General features: G+C 34.1%; 3 protein-coding genes across 4 annotated transcripts; 1 reads left to right on the top strand and 2 right to left on the bottom strand.

Annotated features, from left to right (window-relative positions):
- Nucleotides 1–1,499: 1,499 nt before the first annotated feature.
- LOC120140881 (TOM1-like protein 5) lies at nucleotides 1,500–9,816 on the bottom strand. 2 transcript variants are annotated; one of them, XM_039155879.1, is made up of 11 exons: nucleotides 9,714–9,816; nucleotides 9,198–9,253; nucleotides 8,249–8,361; nucleotides 8,025–8,103; nucleotides 7,837–7,935; nucleotides 7,638–7,751; nucleotides 3,709–3,866; nucleotides 3,262–3,337; nucleotides 3,066–3,151; nucleotides 2,637–2,813; nucleotides 1,500–2,139 (listed from the first exon to the last, which is right to left on the bottom strand). In XM_039155879.1, the coding sequence occupies exons 3-11, from the start codon at nucleotides 8,347–8,349 to the stop codon at nucleotides 1,803–1,805; spliced, it is 1,227 nt and encodes a 408-aa protein (XP_039011810.1). In that variant the 5' UTR covers nucleotides 8,350–8,361; nucleotides 9,198–9,253; nucleotides 9,714–9,816; the 3' UTR covers nucleotides 1,500–1,802. The 2 variants fall into 2 exon arrangements, with proteins under 2 accessions (XP_039011810.1, XP_039011811.1); XM_039155880.1 differs by lacking the exon at nucleotides 9,198–9,253 and having other exon boundaries at nucleotides 9,714–9,785.
- Nucleotides 9,817–13,949: 4,133 nt separating this feature from the next.
- Nucleotides 13,950–19,150, top strand: LOC120140756 (probable magnesium transporter NIPA6). The gene is made up of 9 exons (XM_039155736.1): nucleotides 13,950–14,402; nucleotides 14,539–14,595; nucleotides 14,697–14,787; nucleotides 14,891–15,051; nucleotides 15,152–15,279; nucleotides 15,587–15,724; nucleotides 16,612–16,704; nucleotides 17,670–17,787; nucleotides 18,762–19,150. The coding sequence occupies exons 1-9, from the start codon at nucleotides 14,282–14,284 to the stop codon at nucleotides 18,890–18,892; spliced, it is 1,038 nt and encodes a 345-aa protein (XP_039011667.1). The 5' UTR covers nucleotides 13,950–14,281; the 3' UTR covers nucleotides 18,893–19,150.
- A 6,605-nt stretch (nucleotides 19,151–25,755) lies between these two features.
- LOC120140757 lies at nucleotides 25,756–26,759 on the bottom strand. Its single transcript, XM_039155737.1, has 2 exons — nucleotides 26,743–26,759; nucleotides 25,756–26,687 (listed from the first exon to the last, which is right to left on the bottom strand). The coding sequence occupies exon 2, from the start codon at nucleotides 26,667–26,669 to the stop codon at nucleotides 25,881–25,883; it is 789 nt and encodes a 262-aa protein (XP_039011668.1). The 5' UTR covers nucleotides 26,670–26,687; nucleotides 26,743–26,759; the 3' UTR covers nucleotides 25,756–25,880.
- Between the last annotated feature and the right edge of the window lie 511 nt (nucleotides 26,760–27,270).

Below are 27,270 nucleotides of genomic sequence, written 5' to 3'. Positions count from 1 at the left end.
GCACTATAACCCAGACTTCCCAAGAAGACTGTCGAACTGTTTTTGCAAAACGACCAAGGATGTTATAGGTTGCTATTCTCCAACTTTATGTGGATGATTTCAGAACTTAGAAACTTGGGTTGATATTTTGGATTGAATACTTAAGTTTATGAACTATATCTTTTGAACACATGTGTTTATTCACATTGATATTTTGTTTCATATTTTGCTGGGTTTTATAGGTTGATACTGTTTTAACTTAAGTGCTTATGTGCACTTTATGTTTTTGTACACATCTGTTGATTATCAACCACAACTCTAATTGAATGAAATTTATTTTGTTTATCATTCATGTTTGACATTTTAAAGATAAAAAAACTGTAACATCAAACCACCAAATCACCAAGTTTTTTTAACAAGCAAAGCTCAACAGTTAATTTTACAAAACCATCTAGCAAACACCATCATTTTTAACAAGCACCAACCCGTTAATCCTAAAATTTTCACCCTCAATTTTTCGTCCCATTACAAACCAAAAGTACTATCATCACAAATTTCACCCTAAAATTTTATCTCCATCACCATTGTTGTACGTACTAACCCAATACAAACCCTAAAATAAAAAAAAACATTCCAAACAATTCTCTCATTCCTCCTCCTAATTTCAGTTGCTTTGATTTTCTTCAACAATCCCACAAGAACAACGCGTGCTCGTGGAGTCATTGGAGGGTCAAACCAGCAGAAAAATCGACAACTATGTAGAACCAAACTCCCATAGTTTTTGCAGCCAAAAAATCTTCTCCCGAGATTATCATTGGACCATGATGTCCTCAGTTGAGCCGGATATCCACACCCACAGACTGGATATGCAAGAGATTGCTCCATTATTCTGCTTCTTCCACCGGCAAACTTCTTCTTTCTTCCTATTTCTTCTATTGTCGAAAATAAGAGGAGAAAGGAAGCAAATGGGGTAATTTAGGGTTAAATTAGGTATTTATATCACACAAAATACCAATAAAATGCCAACAACGATCCTATGTGGACTAAAAAACTTAAATAAACCGTCCATGTCATCGCCATCACGGCCCGTCCATGCCATGTCATCGTGCCGTTAACAGATTAACGGCGGAGTGGCAAAATTGAAGTGAAACATAAATGTCCATGCTAAAATTGAAATGTCAGTAACATTTTCGATCTCGAGCATAAAAGTTGGTAGTATTTGACATAGATTACCCTTAAATTTAAACAAAATCTCAAACAATTGACTCAAAAAAATTCAAATAAAATTTAATTTACAAAATAAGATTTATAAACTTGAATAACTAAAATTTTTTTAACTCAACTCTATCATTAACCCTCATATATATATATATATATATATATATATATATCACTAATTACCCATTTGTCAACTCATATTATAAGAGATTAGATTCATTAAATAAATATTAAAACCATTAAACAAATACTAAAAGTTTAGATTCTAGTGTTGTGAATAAAGAAAAAGAAACAAAACTGAATGGTCCAAGACAATTGCCATGCATCAAAGAGTATTTTACTAAATTTTTTGGAAAGTAATCCTCTTTACAAGAACTCCTAGAAACGGAAGTATACGACGAACACGACGCGGACTCCACAACTCGATCGAAGTAACAATAACAGCCAGCCACCCTCGAAGACGAGCAGCATAGAACACCAAATAAGACGGCTCCAATTATAAGGACATTTTACATGATGAAGTATCCCGAAGTTCTGTCAATCTTTCAACCGACACCTGACAGCACTAGCGATGAAAATCATAGAAAAAGCAGAAACCTATATGGTTAGTCACTGAAATCCATGCTCCCGCTACGAGAACTGCTAGCATTACGACTGTGTAATGACAAGCCTCTCATATGACCAGCCACAGCAGAGCCATCAACCTTTTTCTCCTTAAAGAATCTCTCTCTCTCAACATGTTTTGCAGGAGGGGGAGGAATTGCAACAGCTGAAGGATTTGCATTGTTTTCACATGATTGTTCCGATGGCAATGGTCGAATAAGCGGACGGTTTAGCCGTTCTTTTTCTCCCAGAATGTTTGATCCAAACCCACCCAAGTGTGGCTGCTCTCTGGAGCACTCTTCATCTTCTGGTCTTGCACATGCTTTCCCTTTCCGCATCCTACACGGTTTCATAGTTGGAACGAAAGAACTTTTGTCAATTTACAATGAACTAAAAGGACTAATTTGTGCGTACTAGAACTTTATCCCTCTATACAGCAGTATTCCATCTGTTAGATCTAGAATCGAATAGGTTATGTCATACGACTCACTAAAAAGGCACGTACGCCATATTGACACGGGAAGGGCCTAAACATCATGTTTTATGTCTGACATGGCAAAAACATCTTGGGACGTTTTGGCATAGCCTTTTTGGAGTATCCTTGTCTTATAGATTTAAAGCAATTGGCGAGTCAAACATTCTAAGACATACCTACCTAAGTGCTAAGTCCAACATGGCTAAATATAATAATTGGGTTTTTTCTTACTAGATTAAGCTTTTGGCATAATTCATCAGCCAACCTAACACCATCATCTCGGAAAGATAACAGATAGAATGAAACGAGAGAGGTTTATTAATTTTCTAGGAATTTTTAAATCTTGGAGAGACAGACCAACCTTCTAAAAAGTTGTTCTGGCTCCTCTTCTTCCACTTCTTCATGGTCAAAATGATTTGGAGTTGATGTTGGTCTTATTGAAACAGTGGTCTTCCCGGAGAGAAGAGCATCATGTCTGATGAGAACATTCTGGAGCTGCTCATTCAATTCAATTGCTCGAGAAACCACCTTCTCATCCCTGAAAGACAGACAGCATTGAGCGAAGTTCAAATACCAAAGTAATGGATTTCTGTATGCATTTTGCATTAGCCACGTGCATCCTAGCAGTTTTAGGACAAGAAACAAATAGTCTCCAAGTTGATTACTAGCTCATAAATCATATAATTTTTACTTGTGTAAGAAAGTAGTTTCTTTCACTTCAAAATACTTCCTTTTGTCACAATGAACCCAAACAATCATTGGAATTTTATTTGTCGTGAAACGGCCTTACCGAGAACTCATCACAAGATGCATCACTCGTTGCTTCTGAAACGAACACTGTTCCACAAGGTCAAGTGTAAATTCATCCTTTGCACCCTAAAATAAAACATATCTTAGCAGTCAAAATTGCACGGTTCAAAATTTCAGACATGCATCTGAGGCTAATAAAATACATCAATCATAAAGCAGGGAAATATCACCCATACCTCAGGATTTTGAGTGTCAACTGCATCAAGGACTTCCTTTAAAACCTCTAATGCATTGCTAGCCTTCTGAATAATACTGTGACGAGAAAAATAGAATTGAGGAATTTCATTTCCTAGGCAAAATAAACTCTCGTATTACAATGCATTATCAATTTATTTAGCAATTAGTAAGCATTAATATTAAATTTTAATATAAACTAATACAGATATATCCTGAAAAAATCAACATATCCCAACTGCACTGAAAATTAAGAAAGCATTTTAGACAGGCAAGAAGCTCAAATGTGTTCATATGCAGTATAATTGTCTATATTCCAAGGAGTTTTTTTTAATAAGGTAGAATTTAATTCATTTTTTAACCTTCGGCACAATGGATAGCTAAAAAAATTTCACATCTATTGAAAATTTGCCGAAAGATACACACACACACACACACACAGAAGTTACCTGGACTCAGGTACAATCTGAGGCTCTGCTTGCTTTGCAGCTGCCTCGTGTCTAGCAGATGCAAGTTCTCCAATAAGCGTATTAGGTTTAGTTGGCAGTGACGCAGGTGGATTTGATGGTGTAGTATGAGACCTTTGAGGAAATTCTACCCCACTACTCTGAAAGGATTAAACAAATATAAACATGCAGTTAGTGTTCTATTCACTTGCACTGTATCTACTGATTGCACGTTGTGGAGAATGAAACAAAAGAAAATTACTTATGCCGGAGTTCAAAATTACATTCACGAAAACATGCTAAAATATTAGTATTGGATTATAATTGCTATTTGATGAAACACCTTGTGACCATAAAGGCACGCTAATGAAAGCTTATAGAAAAATACCAAAACCTTTGGGGGAAATTCAGATGCACCAAGCTGGTCATCTTTCTCATAACAGTGCTTTGAAAAAGCTAAGAACAAAATATGACATGTCCAGTCATTTAAGGCATAACTATAATAAGAAATTGATACTGTCACAAGATAGCCTCGTTAATCCTTTTTTTTTTTTGATAGAAATTGGATAGGCCTCGTTAAAAACCCCCTTCTTAACCTCCATGTTACAACAATAACATGAAGGGCATAGGAAGGAGGAAAAGAGTGCCTAAAAATTCATTAATACCAGAATAATACATATCCATCCTAAGAAGTTCTGTTACAACATAAAACTTAAAAACCAAACACAGAACATAAATAACCAGCTCAATAATTGTGCAACCTAGTCAATAATCTAATATTCATCCTATTCCTTCTTTAGCTAGTTTATCCGCTTCACAATTAGCAGCTCTCAAAATATGCCTAACAATTACCCCTCTACTCTCCACTAATGCAGCAATGTCTTTCACCAACGGCTGGAACATAGGAGTACATACACCCGGATTTTTAATCCATTTCAGTGCATTAAGGGAATCTGATTCCAAGATGACCCTTGGAAATGAAACCAAAGATTTCTCCTCAATATACATCAGCCCTCTTTTTATAACCAATAACTCTGAAAGAATAGGAGGAACCCCCCCAATCCTTTCGGAAAACGAACCCTGCTGCAACCTTGAGCATCCCTTAACAATCCACCAATGCCTCCTTTATCCCACTCCTTAGACATCGCACCATCAACATTTAATTTAACGTAACCTAAGGGAGGAGCAGTCCAACACGAGGAAGAAATAGAATCCTTCTTCATTCTTACCCCCAAATCAGCTATTTTAATATCACCCACTAGAGAATCAAAATTAATCTGCACATCATTGAATCTCGCGACAAACCATGATGCAATTCTAAAACGAACAAGGAAGAACAATAACGGGCCATCCACCTTTCCTTTCCCAAAAATAATATCATTTCTACACTTCCAAACCGTCCAAAGCACCGCCCTAGGGATGAACTTCCAAATGGTGGATTTCGGGATTAAATCATTCCAAACGATTATGAAATCCAACAAAGTCTGAGGTGGCACAAAAGATACATTCCAAGATGACAAGAATCTATACCACAGGCCTCTAACAACCTCACAATGAACAAATAGGTGAGAAACAGACTCCACACACTTACCACACAAAGGACATAACGAGTCTTCAATCCCTAAAACTCCTCGCTTTATCAATTCCTCTCTAACTGCCACTCTCTGATGAGCTGCCTGCCAAACAAAAGTTTCGACCCGAGGAGGAGCAACCCCTGTCCATACAATGTTGTCCCAAGTACCATCATCTTCCTCATTACCAACCCAATCAAAATAGCACTTCACACAAGATTTTGCTGAAAAACAACCCTCCCCATTCCCTGTCCAGACCCAACAGTCATTTTGCAAAGATGATAGAGAGGTAGAATTCAACAAGGACATAAGCTGCATCCACTTTTCAACCTCCCAGTCCACCAAATTCCTCCTTAATTTAATGTCCCAGCAGCACCCTGAAGAAGAATTTTCCATGAACTCTGCAACTTTGCCCCCTTTATTCAGTGATAGAACAAAGATCCTTGGGAACCTAACTTTTAAAGGGAACGAACCCAACCAAGAATCATGCCAAAATTGTACTGTCTCTCCATTCCCCATCTTCAAACACAAATTCTTCCTTATACAGTCCCCAAAATCATCTTTAGAAAAGAAATTATTAATTATTCCTTTCCAAATCCAAGATGCCCGATTAGACAAAGAATTCGTAATTAAGCATGTATTAAAGTCTAAATTATACACGCAACACACAACTTTTTCCACCACGAATTCTTCTCTGATGCAAATTTCCATACCCAGTTACCCAAAAGAGCTCTATTTAGAAGAGCCAAATTCGGAATTCCCAAACCCCCAAACCTCTTCGGCTTGCATACTAACTTCCAATTCAGCCAATGAATATTCCTCTTTTCTGTCGAACCGCCCCAAAGGAAGGCAGCCATTATGGAATTCAATCTCTTAACCACACCAATGCTGATAAAAATAAACAATGTCTGCTGATAAAAGTAATGATGATTCTAGAATGATTACTTGCATACTTTTTTTTTTTGATAGAAATTGGATAGGCCTCGTTAAAAACCCCCTTCTTGACCTCCATGTTACAACAATAACATGAAGGGCATGGGAAGGAGGAAAAGAGTGCCTAAAAATTCATTAATACCAGAATAATACATATCCATCCTAAGAAGTTCTGTTACAACATAAAACTTAAAAACCAAACACTGAACATAAAAACCAGCTCAATAATTGTGCAACCTAGCCAATAATCTAATATTCATCCTATTCCTTCTTTAGCTAGTTTATCCGCTTCACAATTAGCAGCTCTCAAAATATGCCTAACAATTACCCCTCTACTCTCTACTAATGCAGCAATGTCTTTCACCAACGGCTGGAACATAGGAGTACATACACCCGGATTTTTAATCCATTTCAGTGCATTAAGGGAATCTGATTCCAATATAACCCTTGGAAATGAAACCAAAGATTTCTCCTCAATATACATCAGCCCTCTTTTTATAGCTATTATTATTATTTTCATTTTCAATAACTCCGTGGCATTAAGATTTCGAAGTCACACAACCAATCAACCTAACCACAAAATGCTAATAGAATGGACTCTTCCAGATATCTTTTTTTTTTATAGAAGACTCTTCCAGATATCTCATACAAAGTATTGACTTAAGATGGGTTCAACAAATTTTACACAAAAGGATTTCAAATCATATAATGTAAAACATAATTTTGGATCTAAATTTATATAAGAACTTAGAGACTCGAGTTCTTAGGATTTTGATGGGTATAATTTTGTAAAATGTTGAAGGAATCAGGGAAATAACACAGTTTAGAACTTGCTGGAAGAGAAGAAGAACACAGTCAAAGGTAGCTACATTTTTTAGAGCATTTCGAAACAATCATATAGAGGTTTAGGAGGAAGTTTATTTATAATGTATGTTGAGGAGAAGGCCTAGGAAAAGACTCAACATATAATAAAAAAAAACAGAAGAAAAAAAGGAGAAAAAGCAAAACTAAATTTCTTAGTGAAAAAATGAAAAAAAATTAGTTAAAATTGAACAAAAGACTTTACAGACAAAACATAGTGACGGCTATCTCCCTAACTGTTCCACCAAAATCAAGAAGGAATTATAGAACTCCGAACAACAGCAGTCCCAAAAACATACTCATACCATTAAACTACTATAGCCTCACAAAGAGTGTATACGTACAGATTTTTTACTCAAATTTTGGAGAATACACATATAAAATGCTGGAACCATATGATTAAACCCGCTAATGGCTTTGACTATCATCAGTATTAAACCCGCTAAAGGCTTTTAAATTGTGTGCAAGTCAAAAACTTAGCACAAGGTTTCCCAGAGGAAACTTTTTTCTCCAATCCACCAAAATGTGCAAAGTATGAGGATTCACATGTTTTGTGTCTGTACCTACCACCAAATCGTAGTATGCTGAATAGTATTGAGGGAACTTTCCAGAAGCACCACCAAGAGATGTTTGTGTAGCATCTAAAAGCAGAAATATTCTCTCTCGTACTGGCAAGTCCGACTACAACAAAAGAACGAATAAAAAACTAGTGTTTTTTTTAAATCATTGAAAAGTAAAAAGTTATAGAAATGAAACAAGCATACACCTTTTTCTTGACTATCTTCACAAGAATTGGGAGAATGCCCGTATCAATCACCAGCTTATGAACATTTTCACCAATATTGTTCATCAACATCTCCAATAGCTGCAAAAGCAGGTGTTAGAGAATACATTTACAAGATATAGAGCAACATAAGGTCAGATTTTCATTAAGCAAAAATAGCATACACTTACCAATACAGCATACAATTGAGCATTTGGGTTTTTGCTCCCCAATCGTTTCTTAATTGCTTTAACAACATCTTTAGCTAGCCTATAAATACAACACAAAACCAGTGAAAATTAAAACTACAATGAAATATAGGCAACCCAAAAGAATGAATTGTAGAGCCAATTTTAACAAAACGCTCAGTGACCATTTTCAACATAAATAAGAAATGAAAGGAAAATAAATCTACCTTTGATCTCGAGCAACTAACTCGCAAATTTCAATGTTCTTTGCCCAGTCCATCTCAGCCAATTTCTCACTTGTGGCAGAATTGACCAGCTCGGCAGCCATTTCTGCTTATTTCTGGATGTAGTTAAAATAAACAAAATTTTTAGAGCACTGAGAGCAACTCAAAATACAACATGAATAGGTAAAGAAGGGAAAAAAATACATAAGCAGATCACAGCATATACAAGTTAAGAAATTAAGAGGACTGAATAATGTTCCGAACCTAAATCATACAGCCACGCTTAAAATAGAACTTGGATAATAATAAATAGATCAAACTAAAGCATTCCATTAATCTATTTGGCATGCTTCAGATTTCACCTATAATATATAATTCACACTTATAACCTTTTAGAGCTGGACATCTGCAGTGTGGTTATTGGAATGTACAATTTTGTTGGGTAACACTAGTCTCTAGACCTTGGGTTAGTAACAAATACTTCAAATGATGAAGGCAACAAAAAGGATTAGTCATTTAACATTTTAAAAGTTATAACAATCAAACATGTATCTTTTATCAATATCAGGTTTTATTAGCAGACTTAAAGCATTATCCATATTCTTAGATGCTACAAATGCCCAAGGTATGCTCATATATAAGTAGATATGTAGATATATGCTGAAAGATTGCTTTAGAAAAGAACACTAGCATAACCCCCAACTTCAAAGTACTTCTTAGTCCTGTTCTCTCCATTTTTACTTGACCCAAGCTGGTTGGTTGAAAACTAACTCAAAGAATGGTATCACAAAAAGTAAATAGAGCAACTAATCACATGATAGAACTGCACGCAATGCAATAGAAATCAGAATAGTAAACCGATGATTGGGGGTCATTCAATCAGTTAATCAACTCCTCAATTGTCAGGAGAAAGTAGACACAAATGATAAAAGAAGAGTGAAACTAAACTGACCGGTTCTTTTTCTTACTAGCAGTGACTTTGAATTGCATACAGTTTAATTTGTTACTCTGCAAACAACAAAATCTCACAGTTCAGGAAAATAAAAACATTAAAGTAGAGGCAAGCCGATGAAAATCATCATATACATACAAGAGAAATAACATAATACCTCCAAATAAAGCGTGAATTGAGAAAACCGACTTATTTTTAAAATTGTACATTCTTTCACACTCTCAAACTAAGAAGTTTCACTTGAACAAACACTAAAGGACAAATAAGAAAACTACAGGGAACAAAGTAATATTAATCATAAAAAGAAAAACCTTGGATCTACTCTAATGTTCTCTTCTGATCTATCATACTTCACTACTGGAGCTTAGTTCAGCGATTTCTGCTCTTAAACAGGCTCAGATCTCAATTACTTCGAATCCTATATATCTTCCTAACCAATATAACTCAAAAAGAAGCATAAATTTTCGTTTAAAAGAGGAGAGAGATCTCATTTCAGGAACCTTGACCAAGACGTACCTGTAAAGACGAAGACGATGTAAAGGAATCTTAGAAGCAAGTGATAAACCCTACAAGACTGAGACTGAACGAGGAAGCAAAGGATCAATTTACCCAAAAAAAATGAGATTTCTCGTTTTTTTCTCTCTCTTCTTTTTCTTGCCTTTATAGGAATGTTTGATTAATAAAGCTTATATAATAAACTGAGGGAATTTTGGCAGAGATGATTTAGGTGATTAAATAATAATATTACTGTAAAAAGGAAATATTTTCTTTTTCAAAGCTTATTGGGCTGATTGATTGAAGGTTGTAGCAGCACCGCCATGCCACATGAAGGGTTGTCCAAAAGCGTCTTGGGATGGATGGGTAAGTCTAATGTCACTTGAAGGTGAGCTGTCTTCATTATTATTTCCTTGAGTAAATTACACAAATAGGTCACCCAACTACTACTTCTTTTCTATTTGGATTATTGAATTATATATTTTATAAATTTGATCACTAATGTTACGTTTTTTCCCCCTATTTTGATCATTGACAGTGTCGCTCCTACACTAACGAGTTTCTCCTATCAAGTTTTACTGAAAATCAACTTATAATGGTCCCCTCTTTTCTTTCTTCACATTTCATATAAACTTAACTCAAATCCAATGAAATCTCACATAAAATTCTGACTTTGTTCCTTTTTGATCTTTTATTATGATCTTTGAATTGTTGTGTGTTTGAGATATGTTGATCCTTCGTTGAATGAAATTTAATCATCATTAAGATCATAAAGATGATGCTTCGATCGTCGGAAGTAAAGAAAAGGTAGAAGCTCCCTCTCTTTTTTCGTTTCTTTTTTTTTTTGTTTCGTGGTTTGATTTTTGAATTGGTATTAATTAAAGTTAATGGGTATTTTTTTATTCAATTAGCAATGCTAAGTTGAGGTTTTTGCAACTATTAGAGATAGTTGAGAAACTTCATCGACAAGTCGCAATTAATATTCAAAGGGGAGGAAAATGAGACAAAGTACGTGAGTTTCAGTTATTAGATATAAAAGCATAAGCATGGATTTTTTTTATAAAAGTATGTGAAAAATGATTGCAAGAAGGACGGATGAGACGGAAGTAGGGATAAGGTGATGGTAGAAGAAGATGAGATTCAAAAGAGGTGATGGGTGGTAAGAATGATGATACTCGATTCTAATAAAGGGAAGTGGTGGTGATCTTCATGTTCAAAGTTGACATCAAAGAAAAAGTGGCATTCAAACGACGCAGGAAGACATACCAAAAAAGGTGTTTAAGACATCGTAGAGTGACCGAAAGCATCAACAAGACTAAGATTTGTGTTAGAGAATGACCAAATTGATATATTTTAAAATGTCGAGTGTTCAATTTATTGAATTGTTTTGAATTGTGATTAAATTGTCATAATGTATAAATTGTGAGAATAAAATGTTATTATATTCATGTCACATCACCATTTTTATTAAGTTTTAACGAAAACTTAATAGTCAAGGATCAAAATATATAAAGGGAATATAACTTTAGTGATCAAATTTATAGAAAAAAATTGTTTGATGGCCAAAATAGAAAAAAGTAATAGTCAATTACTAATGGTGCAGTTTACAATATTTATATCAATTTTTATTTGACGCGTGTCAAACTTGGAACGTGGAAGGAAGAATTAGTTCCGCAGTTGGTGATATCGAATGGTCCCTTAGTGCTATTCCGATCCCGATCACTTACCCGATAACTGTTTTTGGCTGCATGAGCCGCATGGCTCGTTCACAGTTCGCTCAGAGAATCGTGTGGCTTTTGCTGAGGAAGTTGCCGTAGATCATAGGCCCGCCGTTAATGTACCTAATTATCGGCTGTTTAACTGGTTGTGGTCAGGAATTTAAATAACGGTTCACTATCGGCAGTATTTATATAACAGGATCTGTATGGTTTAAACCGTTATTATATGATTTTGATATCCGTAATGACCACAATAACACGCGTTATATTGGTAAACACAGCGAAACCAAAATAAAAGAACGTGGTATCTTGTTGTTCTTATTAAGAATTTGAATGTTGGATGGCGCTTGTGCTTTAATCTGTTGCCAACTCGGTTTACTTCTTGTGCTGTGGGTTTTTCTTTTCTTTCTAGATGACAACCGTGTGATTTGTAAACAGGTCGTGGAGGACGATGCCCGTATGTTTTGGCATTGTTCACAGGTTCGGGTTTTTTGTTGATCCTTGTTTTGCTTTTCTCTTGCGTTGTAATGCTTCTTCCAGTGGTGTGTTGCATTTCGCCTTTGGTTCAGTGGATGTGCTTCAAAGATTTGCTCCCAGCTTTGGTAATATTCCTAACCGGTGTAGTTTCTCTGTAGCAGAGTTCGCATAAGCTCGTCTGTTACCTCTGCTCCGATTTTGCTTTCAGGTACACGTTGGTATTAAATTACAGTCACATGAAATATTTTTCAAGGTTTTCACGATACTGTAACTATATTCACAATATAAAAACATAATTATTTAAGAAATAAATCACACCGCCCACAATCACGACACATGAGTCACGACTGCAACTGCAATTTAATATTACTGCCACCAGCGGAGAGTTCTGTGAAGCTATATGTTGACAATGGTGTTGGCAAGGAGGGTGCAAGAATTGGCTTTAGGGTGGTCGTGCGTGATGCTCATGGGATTTTCATTGTAGCTCGTACTTGGTTATGTGACTTCCATACATGCATCCAGCCGAGCTGATGTTACTTCTATGGAGTACAAGGCTATTCTTTTTGTTGTACGTTGGCTTCATGAGGCTTTCGTTTCGTCATGAGTAGCTCGAGAATGACTGTTTGTTGGTGGTAAAATCTCTTTCAGACATCGACCGTTTAGTGTCAAGTCCAGGTTATCTACTAGTTGAAATATGGAGTCTTAGTTACGAGTAAACTAAATTCGATTGACTCAAAAATAATAATTTTTTACTCGATTCATGTTAAAAACACTCGACTTGACTTAATTCGACTCAATTCGTAATTTTATAAATTTGACTCGTCTCGCCTCTACTCAAAAAAAATTTAAATTATCCTGGAGTTGTAAAATAAAACTTGAATAACTCAAAATTTTAGTAATTAGTATATTGATTTTGAGTTGACTCTCTCAATTCTATATTATATATATCACATATAAAAAATAGAGAAATATGTATACATGTATATGATTATAGAAAATCATTTAAATTGGAATCATATATTATTAGTAATATAAATTATAAATATTAATAATTAGATTAAAAAGAAACTCGAACAACTCAAATTAACTAAACTCAAATTTTATAAGACCGACTTGATTCATAAAAATTTAAATTAAATTTAAATTATAAAATAAAAATCATCGACTAAATAATTTAATTTTTTTAATTCGACTGACTTATCAAAACTATTTCCTAATCTTACTTCATTTGATTCACTTCACCTTCAAAGTATACCAAAACCCAGAGCGTCAATGGCATAAGATAGGGTGGTTATCAAACGAGTCGATTGCGAGTTGGGTAGTGCTCGACTCATGTTCGTTAAAAAATTTGTTGCTCGACTCGTGCTCGTTAAAAAACTTGTTGCTTAACTCGACTCGTTTATCGTTAAACTCACTAAAAGTTTTACCTTATTTTTTAACTATAGGTAAAATCAACAAATATATAATTTAATATAAACATAAGTTGGTACTAAAAATAAGGAAATAAACATCTCTTCACACCATTCATTATTGTTTGCAATCACTAAACTATTAAAAAATTATATAAAAAATTAACGAGTTGTTCGTAAACTTATCAAGTCGAATTAGACTTTATTCGAATTAACTTATTAAAATCTCGACTCAAGTCAACCCAAATTAAACTTTAATTAAATTTTAATCGAATCAAATTAAAATCACTCATAAATAACTCAACTCATTAAACACTCTTAGACATAAAGTAATAAAGTAAAAATGACAAGAGGCATATATATTATTTAAATTTATATTTATTTTATCTAAATTATTCAGATATTATTATTTAAATCATAATCAAATATTCAAATAAAAAATGCATTGTGGACCAGAGCACGGAATAACATTTGATTTGATTAGAGATTTAGAAGATTATATATAGTTTTAAATATTTTATAAAAAAATTATTTTCCAGGTGGAGAATTAAGTTAAAACAATAATAAAAATATAATAATAATGATAGAGATAATTAATAGAAAGATATAGGAGGAGCAGACGACAGGTGGGAGGTGGAATAATCATATATATAGAGAGAGAGGGGTAAAGACGACCGGCAGCTGAGAAAATACATTCCCCTAAACAAGTCATTGCTCCCGCAGCCATCGCCCTTTAATTTCAAACAAAAATAAAGAATAGGGGGAGAAATTGCAGCAATCTAGGGTTTGACGAGACGAATCCAATTCCAATCAGCGTATTATTGCCGTGTTCAAAACGAGACGAATCCAATTCCAATCAGCGTATTATTATCCGTATTCATAGTCGAGAAATTCAATCTCTCCATTTTTCTCCGTGTATATATGTATGTATGAATGCATGTGTATATATGTATGTATGAATGCATGTGTATACAAGTATATATAGATGTACTCCAGCAATCTCAAGGGCTTTATTCTGGCCATGGTCTCTAGCGCCTTCATTGGCTCCAGCTTTATCATCAAGAAGAAAGGTCTCCGGAAGGCCGGCGCCAACGGCCCCCGTGCTAGTAAGTTTGTTTGCCTTATTGTTAGCTCAATTTCTAAGGTTAAAGTTCTTATTTTGTATAGGTACATATAAATTTTTATATATGTATGTATTTAAGAATAAAATTGTTTGTTAATTTGATGCATACTTTGTATAAGGTTCCGGTGGATATGGCTACTTGTTGGAGCCGCTCTGGTGGATTGGCATGCTTACTAGTGAGTTTCTTTACAACATATCATTGACGAGAATTTATGTTTGACTCAATCAGACCAATTTAATGCCATCATTTGTAAAATGCTCAGTTTTAATATGACAGTGATTTTTGGGGAGATTGCCAATTTCGTTGCATATATTTATGCACCTGCTGTTTTAGTAACGCCTCTTGGTGCATTGAGTATCATTGTTAGGTAACATTTTATTTTTCTTTGTTGATTTTGGAATTTTAATTGATTAATACTATTATGAATTGGTAGTTTACGATCATCTTTCGCTTCCTTTCAAAATGGGCAGTGCTGTTTTAGCACATTTCATGTTAAAGGAGAAACTGCAGAAAATGGGAATGTTGGGATGCCTTTTGTGCATAGTAGGTTCCACAATCATCGTGCTTCATGCACCTGAGGAGCGTTCTATTAGCTCAGTTGAAGAGATTTGGGCATTAGCTACACAACCGGGTAGATTGCTAGAGTTTTCATCACATATTAAATGCTAATATCTTCTTATTCTTGGCTTCCCTAATGTTTACATTAATCTGTTTTTCTTTTTCTTTTCCAGCCTTTCTCTTGTATACAGCTTCAGCAGTAGCTACTGCATTGGTATTAAGTTTGTATTGTGCACCCCGTTATGGTCAAACTAACATAATCGTGTATATTGGAATATGCTCAATAATTGGATCATTGACGGTAAGAAATCTCAGCTTTGCAGCTAACTATGTCTTAACTGTAATAGTTTTATCATTTTGGTTTATAGTAATTGTTGTCAGTCGCAGCTTTGCAGTTAACTATATCCTAACATCTAATAGTTTTATCATTTTGGTTTATGGTAATTGCTGTCAATCTCTATTCTCTGCTTTGCAACTAACTAGATCTTAACATCTAATAGTTTTATCATTTTGGTTTCGATTAATTGCTGTCAACTTCTATCGTTTTGAATGTAGTTTATTCATCAACGTTTTATCAGTAATGGACAATAAATGTAACTTTCTCGTAGGTAATGAGTGTAAAAGCCATTGGTATTGCAATAAAACTAACATTGGAGGGTACAAATCAGGCCATATACTTGCAAACTTGGATTTTTGCAATGATTGCAGTTACATGTATCATCATTCAATTAAATTATCTAAACAGGGTAAGCATTTATTCATACTCTTAAATCTTATGATGATAATTGTAAAGCAACATGCATATAGTAGATGCCTTCCTACAAAAACTATTTGAAACAAAAATCTTATACTTCTGTTGCAGAATTCTAGAGAATATGTTTCAAAATTAAAATTTTTGTTTTTGTGAGAGGTTTGACTATTTAACCTGCATGAATAAATTAATTAGAAATTACTGATACATTTGTTTCAATTTTTTCGTTAATGATTAGACTTGATCCAAGAAGTGTTGCAATATCACGTTACTAGTGAAGAAAACGAATATTCCACTTGTTACTTCAAAAATTCTTTAAAATGTAGCAAACCATAGGCACTAGGATTGCTATAAATGCAGTTGGTTGCTCTTTGTAAGAGATGTATGGATTGCAAGGGACTATCCGTAAGAACTGTATGCTCTGAATTATTGAGAAAAAAGGATAAAAAAATTGAGCAAGGAAAATGGAGGAGAAGAGATCCATAAGCTTCTGATTAGGTTCCTTAGAAGTTAAATCTGAACTTGAATTCATTACATTATCAATAAGAAAAAGAAAATATCCTAAGATCTCTCCTAGGATCCTTAGGCATACCTGAGGTTGATTGCATCTCGCCATCACAGAGGTAGTAATGTCAGAGATTCTATAATAATATTCTATGTTATTTATGTAGATTCCTAGCACCCTTGTTCCTTAAAGAACTACAAATCCTATTTGTATAAAACTACATGGTGAAGACATGGCCAAAAAGGGATATCACAAAAGTATATGACAATTTTTGGCCATCTTTAACTTGATATATAGTTAGAAGAGAAGAGAAATCCATTCTTGGATTGCAGTTCCAAGTCTTTTCAAATTTTTGTAATGCTTTGATGTGGTTGCAGGCATTGGATACTTTCAACACGGCAATTGTTTCTCCTATTTATTATGCATTGTTCACGTCTTTCACAATTTTAGCGAGTGCAATAATGTTTAAGGTATTTTCCTCTCCCATGCACATGGACCTGCAAAGTTTGCAAACAAGTAGATTTTCTAATGCATGAATTATCAATGAGCATTAATATTATAATTGATCCATGTTAAATGCAATATCAAACATTGTTCCTTAAAAGTCATGTACTTTGGTGGATTAGGGATTGCATTGTAATTTCAACGTGCGCAAGCTCTTGTATAATAAGCTTCAGTTTTATATTTTCTTCCCTTTAAATTCTCAAGGCCTAAATTTTATGGAAGGAATACTCACATGCACAGATGTTTAATCATATGTGCATGGATATATCTATATTTGTCTATCGAAATATTCTTATGATGCTTGGATATATCTCCTAATTATCAAAGTATCCCCTATGCTTAGCTGAAGCAATACATGATGTACTTGAAATGAAAACTCTCTTATTTTATGTAAATGAATAAATTATATGAATAATTCAAGTGATTGTTCATTCAAGTGCACCTAGGTGCTCTTTTTCTGCAAGGCAATAGGCATAAAAAAAACCGCCTGATTGAATTTCTCTTTAATTTCATTATTTTTCACATCTTTTTCTTTTAATATGCTTTTGCTAGTAAGAAAAGGATAATATCAAACCCTATCTTTTGTAACATTTGAGCATTCAACAACAAACATTGACCACAATGAAATCATGCATATTAACCAATAAAAAAATGTCATGTTTTGCAGATATACTAGACCTCACTTTAGAGTTTGTTATATGTTTTAAGCTTTATGTGCATATATATATATATAAAACTCACACATATAAACTTGACTCAGGGTAGTGCTGTTTTTGGGCCTTGTGCCTGAGGTAATATAAGGGTTTAAGCGCCTAGAGTGTACCTTGTGCCCTTGAAATCATTGGGACCAAGGACTTTAATGTCAGTGAGTCATATGTGATTCTTCTGTCTCTATATGTATTCATTATAGTTACTTTTCCTTGTTTTGTAGGACTACTCTGGTCAAAGTGCTAGTAGCATAGCATCCGAACTTTGTGGTTTCATAACAGTGTTATCTGGGACTGCTGTATTGCATAGTACTAGAGATCCAGATACTCCTCTTATCTCAGGTATATTTCTTATATGAATTGATGAGTAACTTGTTTTGAATTAGAACATCTGCTTCCTGAATTTGAATGCATTATATTTCTTAATATGTTTGATATGGGACTAAGGACAATTTTCATCGAGTCTTGGAAACTATATTGTTAACCAAAAGAGCATAAAAGTTAGTTTATCTGATTACAAGTTTGGCCTTGAATCAGAAATTGAATCTCTTAAACCCCAAAGGAATGTAATAATTAATATGAATGTGCCTACCAAATTTGATAGTAAAATTCCAACTTGTACAAAATATATCTTGAACCAATACCACCAAAGACTTGGGAAACAGTAATAAGATTCGGGCTCAAGTTGAATCACCGTTGATTGCTGCCGAAACAATTATTTTAATTAGACCTCTCTGTCTCAAGTTGCTTCTTTTTTATACATGCTGAAACTTGGCACCTAACTTTAATTTTATGTATATGTATTAGGCTTTCTTGCCATTCTATTGAAAGTATTTTAGCCTTTCGGAAATGTAGTCATGGTGAAATTTAAAGTATTTGCATGTACATGAATAATCCATAACGCCAGCTGCTGTCCTTCAAGTTTTCTTGTTCATCTTTTGAAATTGAGGTAGCAATAATCAAGTAAGACATGTCAAATAGGGATCATGAAACTCAAAACTTTTTAAGAACTCTAGGTGATGCAGAACTGTTTGGAGGACTTGGGTATAAAATTTGGAACCATTCTTTCTTCCTTCTATTACATCATGTTTGGTTGTGAGATTTGTAATTAAAAAACACGGTTTGATTTTGAAAATTGGTATTGCCTCCCAATTCCCTCGCAATAATTGCACGAGTTTAAAGAAGCAAAATATGAAGAATTTGGATTAGAATTATATCTTGAGAAAGGATGCAAGGGGCACGGATGTAATCCTTCTTGACTGCCAAACCTTGCACTCATCTTCCTTATAGAAAGAATTATTTTTTATCGTATGCAGATCTATACACCCCATTGTCTCCGACAGTATCATGGTACATCCAAGGCAATGGGGAACTGTGGAAGCAGAAAGATGAAGATGGGTCATGCCCTAGCTTCATCACAAATGTCCGGCAGGACTATTTCAAGTAAATATATTACAATGGGGAACTCACTTTTTGGATTCTGTCTCTTTTGTAGACAGAGCACCGGGAATCAGCATATTCTGCCGCAGATCACAGCATTGGTAATTTTTGTTCAGGATCTTTCCCCAACTATTAAAACTTCAATCTTTTTAGAATGAAAAATCAGATCACACTTGATGCTATTTTGTGCAGTAATCAGTTATTTAATTTTCGAAGAATTATTTCTTCAATAAGTTCAGTTTAGGTTTTCTACAATCAACCTTTTTTTTTTATTTTATAAACTTCTAGGTGTGTTATGTCATCGTGCAAACGAGAGGTGTGGTTAAGGTGTAACTTCTGCAAATGAGGTAAACTTTGTATTTGTAGTTTTATGGAATTTTGATTCATTGAAATCTATAATGACAGAAGAATGTAGGGAAATTTATTTGGTTATATGGTCTATCATTTATGATTGTATTGTCCGATTCGATAATGGATAATGGAATAGTATCCACATCCATGTATTGCAGATAGTAATTAAAACACCAAATAATTTGTTATAATTATGGGTAGGCATAGTGGAACTCCATGTCGGACAGTCGAGAGCTAAGAATATAAAATGACGAGGATACAGTGATAAAAGTTAGATTGTTCTTTCAAAATTGCGTGCATTTAACCTCCAATTCAGTTTGTCGAATGGGTACTTGTGTGCGGCGGTGGTCTGGGAAAGGCTTGTTTCCGGTTTCAGAAGCTTTAAGGTTTAAACCAAAGAATATAGTGTTGGTTTATCTTAGGGAAACCCAAGGCACTTGAGGTGTAGTTTTGCAGTGCGGGTCTAATTTACAATTATTTTTAGGGTAAGGTATAGTAATGGTCACTGAATTTTTTTAAACATTGCATTTAGGTCTCTCAACTTTTAAAACATACAATACAGTCCTCTAACATTTAGTCTTTTTGTAATATGGTCCCCGATATAATCGGCAGTTTGCAATATGGTCATTGAACTTTTTAGGCGCTTGCATTTTGGTTCCCAACTTTTAAAACTTACAACACAATCCTTAATTTAATTATAAACCCCAAATTTCAAAATACTTCAATTACATTTTAAACCTTAAATTTTAAAATATTTTAATTTAGGGTTTAGAATGTAAAATAGAATTTAGGGTTTAGAATATAATTGAAGTATTTTTGGAATTTTGAACATGAATTTGTTATTTGATAATGTTTACTTCAATATAAATTTTAGGTTTATTGCATGCACATCCAACGACTGCCGTACTTTGAACATGAAAAGTGCACATATCACAGTTATTGCATAAATCGTTGAAGTGAAAGTAACAAGGACAATTTGTCTTGTTCGTAATTGCAGCACTTTGGTATAACAATACAATAGGCTTGGATGAAACTTAAGCATGCACATCCAACGGCTGCGAAAATAGTAAAGAGTTTTAGTTCATAGGACTATAACATACAACCAAGCAATAACTAAAATAAACCAAGAATATCAATTAATAACTCATTCAAAAGGAGGACTTAATAAATAAAGAAAAAGAGGTTCGGTCATAGTCACTCCAAAAGTTAAGGCATCAAATGGGTTATTTAAGATAAACATTAGATGCTAAATACAATATTATTAGTTGCAAATGCATTAATGGCCTACCCTTCTAACATATAATTGCTTCTAATGCTCCATGTTTAATGTTCCTCAATAGCCAAACATGATGTGAATCTAAAGCAGATAGCTGAACTAAAATCATAAGACCCCATAATTCTTGTAAATTCATGGCATGTCAGCAATAAAAGACATTGTAAGACATAGAGGACACTGGAACAAACATATATATGTTAGAAATGAATGTGTAAATGTGCAATGATCGGGCAATATATCAAGTAGTTGCTTCAAATAAACTACCCCTTCATGATGTCTTTCGAGTTGTGTGCATGCAGAATTGTCTTCTAAAGCTATAATTCAATATAGATTCAACTGTAAAATTTCCAAAACATTTAAAAAAAATTCAATTCGTCCATGACATATCAGTCACATAATCAACATGAACTTATTAAAAAGAATACGAGTTCACATGACACCAAAAACCACAGGTTGGATCAATACAATTCCCAGTAAACTAGTACCAACAGTCTCTCAGATTGAGCTTGACGATTTCACTATATCACTACTCACAACCAATTCCTTGATTTAAAGAAAAACCAAACAAAAAGATAAAAAAAAAATTAGCCTATGACCCTCTTTCACTTCTATTCTGATGGACTGAATATCTTTCATAAGGAGTACTAAAAGTTTTGATTAAGAGGAAAAAAAATAAAATTAGATGGTTTTGGTTCAAAACTAACGGCAAATTCCAAAACACTTCAATTACATTCTAAACCCTAATTTTCAAAATACTTTAATTACATTCTAAACGCTAAATTAAAGTATTTTAGAATTTGGGGGTTAAAATGTAATTGAATTATTTTTGGAATTTAGGGTTTAGAATGAAATTGAGAATTGTGTTTCAAGTTTTAAAAGTTGGGGGACCTAAATGCAAGCACCTAAAAAGTTCAGTGACCATATTGCAAACGGCGTCAAACGGTCGGTTACGTCAGGGATCATATTGCAAACGAACTAAATGTTGGAGGATTGTAATGTAGGTTTTAAAAGTTGGGGGACCTAAATGTAAGCTTTAGAAAAGTTCAATGACCATTACTATACTTTACCCTTATTTTTAATCTAAAATATTATTGTATTTAGTCTAAAATATTATACAACTTTTAATATTTTCGATTACAATAGAAAATTTTGTATTATATAATTTTGGTTGAAACCAAAAAAATATTTGAGAGAATGTAATATTTTCGATTTCAACTTAAAATATTGTTTTATCCAATCTGAAAAATAACACTTTTGGTTAAATATTCAGTTATAACTGATTTTTTAATCGTATATTAACTTTATATTAACAAAATGTATTTTTAGAGACTCCAAGCATCTAAAGGTAAAATTGTGAAAGATTTAGCAACCTGCTCGGCATGCTGTTACTGTACCAAAGAATGTATTTATCGTCGAAACTGTTTCTAATTCAATGATAATTTTGTTGGAGGGACATTTAAAAAAAATTTGTATATGTTAATTAAAATATTTTACTACCTTCAATTGAAATAAAATTAAAATTTGAATATTTAATAACTTAATTGAATTCCTTGACTCAAAAAAAATGAACAACCAAATAGGAAGAAAAAAAAACAAAAATTATGTATCTTGAAATTAGAAATAATAAATGAGAATATATTTTCATTAGATTAAAAATAAAACAAAAATACAAAAATGAATGTTAACTCTTTTTAATAAACGATAACTAAATTTTAAAGTAGTATACATTTTTTTTATAATTACATTTAATATCTTATTGTATACACTTTTTAAGGACCAATTTAAGAATTTAATATGTATTAATATATGACAAAAATAAGTTACTCTAATGGAATGAGACATTAGATCTCTTAACAAGGTCAATGCTTCAAATCTTGGCGTTTGCAAATGGATTAAATTGGGTTGGGAATTGTCTCTTTCACCTCTATAGTACTTGATTCGAATTAATCGATTAATAAATTAGATATCAATAATTACTCCAAATATATATATACATATACATACACACACTCTCTCTAAAAAAACAAAAACTAAACTTTAAGTATGATTTTAAAAAAATTGAAAGTTTATGTACTAAATGTATAATTTATCCTAAAAAATTGGCGAGGTCATGGCCCCCTCTAACCCTTTAATAGTTCTGCAAAAAATAATAATGTTTTCAATAACACATTTCCTTAACCGTATATTAAGGTTACCGTACAACATAACTACCCAATTCATGATGATTTCCAATAGACGGATTGTGGTGAAATTCATACTTCATGGTTGAACAGTTAAGTAGCTTTTATATATCATATTAGGACATTTAAATAAGACTGATAGTAATCCTTCTTATGTGTAAATCAAATGAAAAATTAGTTATTGTCTAAATATGTTATTACCATCTCCTCATCGGATTCCAAAATACATACACTCTACCTAGTAAAGCTTTGTACACGTACAAGATCAAATTTTGTACGCTTTTAATCGGTTGATTGGTCTATATATATATATATAATGACACTTCTGATAGGAGCCTTTCTCTGCTTATTATCACATCCTCTTCTTTAACTTCAACATCTATATATCTATGTCTATGCTTTTGGATATCTCTAATGATCTTTTCCATCACCTTATCTTTAAAAGAAAATTGACATGTTGTTGAAGTCTTTAAAAATACTTAAAATAAATTTTATAGTAGCGATAAGCATGATCGAATCTACGAAGAGTGATGTTAGATTAATTTTATAAAGTAAACAAAAAATAAAAGACTAACCCAGCTTTCAAGTCAAATACTCTCGTGCATCTCTTATTTCCGTTCATACTCTCTTTGTGCTTACTTTTGCGACAAGTTAAACAACCAAACTTAGGTTTCCAGGCTGCCTTAGCGTCGAGCAACCGAGCGAGGCATCTGAGGGTCGCACGAACCTACTAGTCGACAGTCTAGCCCCGTGTCAAGTGGTATCAGAGCAAAGTTTGTCGCCGGACAAGATGGCTCCACAACCCAATGAAGTAACAGGGTCTGAGGGGGTCGAGACTCACAACGCAGGAAAGAAAAAAGACTTTCCAAAGGACATCATCGCATCGTTCCATGGTAAGATCGCTAAACTCGAAGACTCTGTGAAGGAAGTTAGGGAGGTATTGGATTGATTGGAATCCATCGACCTAGAAAAGCTACGGTCCCTGGATCTCGAGAAGCTTAAAGCCTTAGAGAATATCCAAGAGGATGTGCAGGCTGCACTCAACTGATTAGATGCGAAGAGTTCCCAACAAGATGATGCTTTGGAAGCCCAAATCATGGCCTTAACACAAGAGGTCGAAGAACTTAAAAACCAAGGTTTCAGAACCTAGGTTGAAAACCTAAAGAAGGAGATCGAGCAACTCAAGACCGAGGTGGCCTTGTGCAAGGATGTCGTGGCTGGTAGCATGCTAACCAGCGCCCCCAAAGGCCAAGCCGAAGTCCTTATACCAGAAAAGTTTAAAGGGATTAGGTCAACCAAAGACGTTTAAAATTTTATGTAGAACATGGATCAATACTTTCGAGCCATGGGCATTGAGAATGATACTGAGAAAGTAAATATTATTTATGTTTACTTAACTGATTTAACACACTTATGGTGGCGACGTAAATGCACCAAGATGAAACGAGATGGCACCACCATTGGAACCGGGGCAGAATTTCAAGCTGAGTTCAAAGAGCAATTTTACTCTTATCATGTTGAGAATGAGGCACGATCAAAACTAAGGCGTCTTAGGCAAGAAGGCTCTCTAAGGGAGCACGTTCGATAATTTTTCGAGTTAAGTCTATAAGTCCCGAGCCTAACCGAAGATGACATGTTCTACACCTTCATGGACCGATTAAATTCATGGGCAAAAAATGAGTTGGAAAGAAGGGTTGTCAAAGAATTGTCTAAAGCCTTGACAACCGCTGAATCCCTCATCGAACTTGGTGTTAAGAAACCCAAGCCTCCAAAATCAAAAGTCGAGGGTCCTAGTAAGGGAAACCAAGATGAAAGACAAGAACAAAGCCTATCAAGTGATGATGAGGAGCCTACAAAAGGCATATCCTACTGACGCAACAGTCAAAAGAGAAGGGGGACATCCAATCAATCCACTGCTTCAATTGCCATGAGCAAGGATACTTTGCAAGAGATTGCCCTCACACTAAAAAACTCGCAGTCATTGCCGAATAAGACAACGATTCAGAGAAAGAAGTATGTAAATTTAGCTCAATTACAAGTGTTAAGCCGATAGTAAGTTCCATCTCTGAGGGAGGGGACCACAAAGGGTACAAAATTATCCACTCTAAGTCACACAACATCAAAGGGGTTATATAATGTTAATTAAATTAAAAGACTTGATGAAAAGAAAATAAAATTTTATGATGAGAATACATCTAACCTAATCATGAAATTTAATTCATAATTTGATCATTAATTTCAATGTAGGGTTATCTGAACTCAATTTGAATAGATTGATTATAGTTACTCAGGACTCCCTTATAACCTAATCTCTTCTTATTTAATCGATAATTAAAGAGACGCTCGAATGATTGCTTTTATTGTTGATTAGACAAGCTGATAAAAACGTTTCTAGAATTTAATCTACCCAACAACTTTATGAACTAAAGAGACCCAACACTTAACTAACTCACACTATCGTGGAAGATTTGTTCTTGGGTTATTTTACTACTTGTATGAAAACCTACTCACAATTACAGACAAAAAGATTTTAATCAACAATATAAAGAATTAATAAATAACAGTAGTGATCACCTCTATCAACTAAGAGAAGAAATAGAATTTAAATCGTAAATTGCATCGTTTTGACTTATTCTTATTCTATTAGAAAAGAGAGATAAAAATTTAAATTATACATTACATTTTTTTACTTATCCTAATACTAATAAAAAAAATAAAGATATAGTTTCATTAAAAATAAGAATGTCGTCCTTATTTTTATTATTTGAGTATCTAAATTTTATAAGAATTCTCAATTTTAGTTTTAATATAAGTATATTTTGAAATGTAAAATAAAACATCGATCTAATAATAGATCGATGGATTTTGCATGAGTTTTGGGTTTAAAGGTTATAATGTATGGGTCTTCGATTTTTTTTATTCGGACAAAATTTAATATTTTTACTTTTTCGATAAGGAATATTTATAAAATTTTCTTTTTCGTTATGATAATCGTACCAATGAAATTGGTCACAAAAGTTTTGATTGTGTTTTCGTTAGAAGGAAAACTTCTGATCATAACAAAAACAAAATCTGTAATCTGAACGAAGACATATACATTAACAACATGAGATGATTAACACAGTGCTTTGAGATGGTTTAATTCACTAAAAGAGTGCTGTAAATATAGAAAAACACCCAATCAGTCCTCATAATTTCCTCGACGATTTAATCTTAATCTTGGGTTTTGATTGAGGTTTCTCACAAGTACTGATTACATCAACACGGTGGTGTTGAGATGATCTATGGCTACTCTTTACGTTCTTCTTCGCTGCCGATTTGTTTTTCCTCTTCAATCCAAGAGTCCAAATCTTCTTTCGCTTCTTCTTCTTCTCCTTTATGGTCTCCAATTTGGGTTTCCAGTTATGGCGCGACGAACCGACGAGCAACGTGTATTGTTTCTGCAACTGAGGTGTCGTGCACACTCTACTTGAGCAACTCTCTTCGACGCCGACTTTCATTTTACTTTCTTCCATCAACTCGCGTATAAACTCATCGGAAACTCGTATTCTCAAACACCCGGACTCACTCTTTTCGACGCGGAAAGGTTGACAAGCGGCGGCCTTCTCTGCCAAACGAGGAGACGAGTATCGAGCGTTGGCGAAGGAAGCAATGGTGACGAACGATAAAGCAGTCTGGAAAACTTGTTGGGGAAGAAGAAAGTAGTTGTGGCCGAGGTGGAGCTTATCGTCTCTGGAGAGAGGCGGGATCTTTTGGCCTATGTACAACGAATCGGATCGGCAGATCATGTGCTTGGGGAACTGGTTCAAGAGCTCGGCAACATGAACGGGACGGTCGTATATTTTGACTTGTCCGTCGCAGTTGATGACCTTGAGTGTTCGACGAGGCCGCTCACGGCGGTGGTTGTGTTGGTGGATGCACGAAAAGTGGCTGCTCAATAACCGAAACCACCATGGATTTACATGTTTGATACCCATTTCTTAGACCATGCAGATTTCTAACACTGAAAGGTCGACGGAGATACGGTGCCGCCGTGCTGGGGATTGAGATGAAAACGTTGAACAATATTCCAAGGGAAGACAATACTAGTAATAGGAGGCGTCCGAGAGAGGCTGGGTAATGTCTATATATGCAAATTCAAAGCATAAAATTAACTTACTGGTGAAATTCTAGTTTTGGTCCTTTCACTATCATTGAACTCAAGATTTATTTTTTATACTTTTATTTTACACAATCTATTCCTTTGCTTTTTCACAAAATGCTAGTATGCAACTTTCCATATTTTTTTTATAAAAAAATTTCCTTAACAAACCCTAGAATTGTCTCACACACATGTATCAATATAGACAAAGCTAGCTTATGAATTGTGGTGTCGTTTAAAAATAATTGACATCATAATCTAATTTTTTTAAACTTATCCTCAAATAGAACTCAAACTTAACAACAAACCATTCTATCATTGAGCTATCGAGCAATAACGAAAGATTCGTTCTCATTCTATCATTGAGCTATTGAGTTATTGACAACGCATATACACTTTGCAAATGCAACTACTATCATTGAGTTATTATTTTTATA

The sequence above is a fragment of the Hibiscus syriacus genome, unplaced genomic scaffold (genome assembly GCF_006381635.1).
Source record: "Hibiscus syriacus cultivar Baekdansim isolate YM2019G1 unplaced genomic scaffold, ASM638163v2 tig00110788_pilon, whole genome shotgun sequence".
Taxonomy (NCBI): domain Eukaryota; kingdom Viridiplantae; phylum Streptophyta; class Magnoliopsida; order Malvales; family Malvaceae; genus Hibiscus; species Hibiscus syriacus.
Note: the sequence above shows the minus strand (reverse complement) of the source record. Positions and strands in the feature narration are given on the sequence as shown.